General features: G+C 41.0%; 1 protein-coding gene across 2 annotated transcripts in view; it reads left to right on the top strand.

The window, feature by feature from the left end:
• CAB39 (calcium binding protein 39) overlaps positions 1-4,532 on the top strand; it is a 77,387-nt gene that overhangs the window by 28,024 nt on the left and 44,831 nt on the right. Inside the window, exon 2 of one of the 2 annotated variants that reach the window (XM_006906645.3) lies at positions 3,151-3,307. In XM_006906645.3, coding sequence (XP_006906707.1) covers positions 3,194-3,307 — 114 coding nt within the window. In that variant the 5' untranslated portion in view covers positions 3,151-3,193. Of the gene's footprint in view, positions 1-3,150; positions 3,308-4,532 lie in introns of those variants that run through there. The other variant, XM_025043217.1, reaches the window with a different exon arrangement.

The following is a 4,532-nucleotide window of genomic DNA, read 5'->3' as shown; positions in this document are numbered from 1 at the left end:
ACTTTTCTCTGGCCTTTAGCCTTCCATTCAAATGTCTTATGGAAAGTATTTTTTTATGTATTAAGGGTAGATTGTTTTATATTCATCGATTTCTTTAAACTTAATTTTTACGTTTGTCAGAATTATACATGTATATAATTGGAGATGAAAAGGTCTGGTAAGAAAAGATAGTAGTCCCTACACTTTTCCTGCTTCCCAGAAGTACCACCTTCCAGCTCTTTTGATTGATTGTTTAGGTATCTTTCTGCACATCTTTAATGAGCATTCTTGTATGGCACATCCATGATTTCACCATATTACTCATAACGTTCACCTCCATAGCTGCTCATGTTTTCTTTGTTACACTTGTAAATTCAGTAACAGTGAATACTCAGTAGCTCTATGCATATTAACGTAATGTGTTTATTAAGAACTTTATATCTTAGAACATTACTCTTATCCTTTCAGCTATGTTCTGGCACATGTATTGTCTACCTACTTGGTTATCACTTAGGAGCCATTGATTAATTTTAAATTTTTCTATGTTTTCATTAGCTATTTAAGAAGTTGGATCACAGACTGGCATACAACATGAGTATAAGATATTTTGATCTTATTACTTAGCAATCTTAGATGTAAGAAACAAGTTTTAAGGCAGAAGTTTTAAGGGATGTTATTTCCCTGTCTTTGCATCCCCCCCACCCCCGAAATCTTAGATAGTCGTGTTGTAAGAATTGGTGAATTTGAGGATGTAAGTGAAAGAAATAAAATGATTATAATTATTACACTCATGCTTTAAGAACTAAATAGTTCTTTATAAGTTTTATGCTAGTTATATAGTTCTTATTTATTCTTTCACTTAATTATACATTAACTATTTTAAAAACAACAAATCAGAAGAATATGTAAAGCGTGTAAGTGTGTGTGTGAGAGAGAGGAGGAAAGGGAGGGGTGGGGGAGGGGAGAGAGACAATGCGAGCATGTATGAATGGCTTCACCACTGTGACTGGACCCTGCTGAGGACTGTCCACTTCTTGTTTTTGGTATTTGTTACTTACTATATTTCCTCAAAGTACAGTCTTACTAGTTGATACATTCGGCCAAATCTTGGCTGCCTGGTGTACCGATTACGAGGAATGATTGTGTCACGCCACCCCTTTCCCTCACAGAAGCATTTTATCTGTGTTCTCTTTAGCAGCTGTATTCTTTCTGCTATGACCAGTATTTGGTGTGTGGTAGGACTTTTTAAAACTCTCTTTGTCCTGTTAAGTCACTTCTTCCACCATTGAGCCAGAGCTGAAAATATCTCTGTTGCATAGCACCATAACACTTCCTGCAAAATACTGTTAAACGTTCCCACCCTCGACCCAGCATCGACTCGTGGCACCACTGCTATTATTTGCAGAGTACAAATAGGAAAGATAAGTTTATTGTGTGAATCCACTATGTTTATGGAGAAGCAACCTGAGTTGACCTTCATCCCCCTCAAAAAAAAAAAAAAAGAAAAAAAGAAAAAAATAATAGAAAAGAATGATCCAGAATTTGCGTTCCATCTAGCCAGGTAATCAGAGAGAGGATGCAACAGCCATATGGGAGTAACTCACCTAAAATGACCCAAACTTCTTGTTGTAGAAAAGATATTCAGAAGTAAATGTATGCGTCTTTGAATTTTAAGAACCTATATTTGAGGACATTTCCCGGTGGCTGATGAAGATGTCGTTTTAATTTGATCAGTGAAGGATTTACAAGTCAAGGATTGACAGCAGTGAGCTAGACAGATGACGTTCAGGTAGAGAGAGTACTCAGAACAGACCACATCAAACCTGTCACAGAATGACACACCTGTTCATGATTGAATTGTGGGCTTAACATTAGCATTATTTGCATGCTTTTTTTCCCCCAAATATTTATTCGTAAGCAGATATGTAGGTCACTGTATCTCAAACTCTAGAGAAAAACATTCAGATACTTTCTTCAAGTGAAGTCTTAGGTGAAGTTCAGGGGAAGTATTATAATGCAGTGGAGGTGTTCTGTGGTCGACATGAGGGAGACAGGTGGGGTTGAGGTATCCGAGATCTACCTCTCTCTGCAGTGCTGGAGGTTGGGGTGGCTGCCAGGGGCAGTTAAACGTAGAAGTTTGAAACTCACAGTTTGAAAACCACTGACCTAAGTGATCCGTAAAGTTCTTCTCAAAAGTGTTATCTTTTGATATCTTATATGAGATTTAATGCCTATGAGTATAACTCAGTTTATTTGGTGAAAGAAATTGTAACTTCTGATATGTTCTCCAGGTTACTTGGGTTGTTTGTCTTGCTAACGTTTTTTCATGGTGACTTATTAGAATAGTTGATGTCTCCTTTTGCATGATGTAATATTATGCTTTCTGCTACCCACAAAAAAATTAAGAACTCCCAGGAGTTCAATATCTGCAGCTTTTCATCCAGCGAGTTCTTTTGTAGGAGATAGTTGATAGCCAGGGTAGAAGGAGTACATCGTGAAACAGGCACTTTCAGGATTTGAGGGTCTGGTGGGAGATGTGTCCGAGGCCCTGTCCGAGGTTCTAGAGTCTCCAGCCCGGAGACCCCTGACTGCCTGAGGACGAGGGTGCTGTACCTGGGGGCGTGCGCCCCCGGTGGTGCTTCGGGGGAACTGCATGAACACTGGGAGAGAAGCGTCTGGAGAGACGCAGACATATTGGCCTATTGCTAGTGCTGTTTGGCTAAGTTCCTTACCTAACTTTTTGCCTCAGTTTCCTCAGTTATAAAATAGAGATATCTATTAATTGGGGGAATAGCGTATTGATTAAGGACATTTTGGATCAAGACAGACTTGAGCCGCTTTTACCACGTAGCGCTCAGCATCGGCCTGGCCGAACTAGTTGCCCTGTGAGTGACAGCTGCCCTCACCTGCACTGTCAGCACCGGCATGTTCCTCCTCAGATGGGGTGTTGGAAGAGCCGGCGATCAAAAAAATTTTATACAAAATGTTAATTAAATACAAAATGTTCTACAATTCTAAGATCTCCCAGTATTATTTCTCACATGTACTGGTGGGTTTTCCAGTTCCTACTGGTTTTGAAAGTCACTGGTTTTCTTCCCAGATTAGGATTTAGAAAGTACATCTTCTACTGATCCCACTTTTTCTCACTCATACCTTGTGCCTTGTCCCCAGGTGAAGCAGGCAGAGCGCAGCGAAGGCGTCTGTCGCTGCCGCCATGCCGTTCCCATTTGGGAAGTCTCACAAATCTCCAGCAGACATTGTGAAAAACCTGAAGGAGAGCATGGCCGTTCTGGAAAAGCAAGACATTTCTGACAAAAAGGCAGAAAAGGTATGTATTTGGCAGTATTTTATATCTTTAGTCTTTTGATTAGGAGTAAATGTCAGACAGACAAACATTTCTTTTTTCTCAATTTTTCATTTGCAGTTTTCAAGTTCATTTAAATTTTGTTTTTGTCATTGTTTACATTGGTTTATCTGATTGCTGAAATTGGTGTTCCCACCAGTAGTCTCCCTGGGGAGATACCTCTCCTCGTTGTCTTTCTCTGTGCCCAGCGTCCATGACGTGTATCTTCCTCTGCCCGGTCACTACCGTCCAAAACGTGACTTTGATCCCAGGCTCGTCTCCCCCGTCTTCTCTGAAACATCATCTTAAGTTGCATGCGCCCTGCTTCCTCAGGGGCTTGGGAGTCGACTCAGATTCCCATTCCTACTTGACAAGGCGCCTCATGACCTTTCTCATGGACCTCATGACCTTTCTTATTTCTAAAATAGCTCCCTTGCTTGAAACCTTCAGTGCAGACTCCTCGAGTGGCACCAAGACCCTGTGTGACCTGACCTCTGCTTCTCTAGATGAACTCCAACCCCCCTTCCTTACTCTGTATACGCTAGCGTCTTGGCTTACCTCCTCCGTTCATTGAAAGCAGCTGAAGCAGATAATCGGCCATACTGTTTTTAATGCCTTTGTCTTGTCTCCCCCGCTCCATTTCCACCTCAGCCCCATTCATCTTTCAGAACCACCCTCGACATTTCTTCCTTTCTTGTTTTTCTTTTTAACCAAGTGCATGGTGATAAAGTCTACGATGACAGCTAATACAGTTTGGTGTCACTGCCTCGACTCAAGCTAAGGAGTCAGCACCATCAGTGCAAATGGAAATATAGTAGAAAAAGGCAAATAATGTGTTAGTATTGATATGAAAACAGTTTTAACCCCCACAGATTCCTTGAAAGAGTCTTCAGGGAGCCAAGGCATCTGTACTTCGAAATTTACTATGATATTTAATGAAAGGTATACATGTGTATGTGTGGGTGGTGTCAGGTAAGGAGAGTGTCCTAATTTAGATGGGTTATATGGAGGCAGGCTTATTGGAGATGAGTCCTATAATGATGAAAAGCAAGTTTGTTTCTGATGAAATTCATATCATCTACCTAACTCAATCAGTGGTTTCAACCAGGGGCACTTTTGCCCTCCAAGAGGACATGTGACGATGGTTGGAGATATTCCTGGTTGTAACACGGGGGGAAGGGCTGCTATTGACACCTAGTTAGTACAGGCC

The sequence above is a fragment of the Pteropus alecto genome, unplaced genomic scaffold (assembly GCF_000325575.1).
Source record: "Pteropus alecto unplaced genomic scaffold, ASM32557v1 scaffold110, whole genome shotgun sequence".
In the NCBI taxonomy this organism is placed as follows: domain Eukaryota; kingdom Metazoa; phylum Chordata; class Mammalia; order Chiroptera; family Pteropodidae; genus Pteropus; species Pteropus alecto.
Note: the sequence above shows the minus strand (reverse complement) of the source record. Positions and strands in the feature narration are given on the sequence as shown.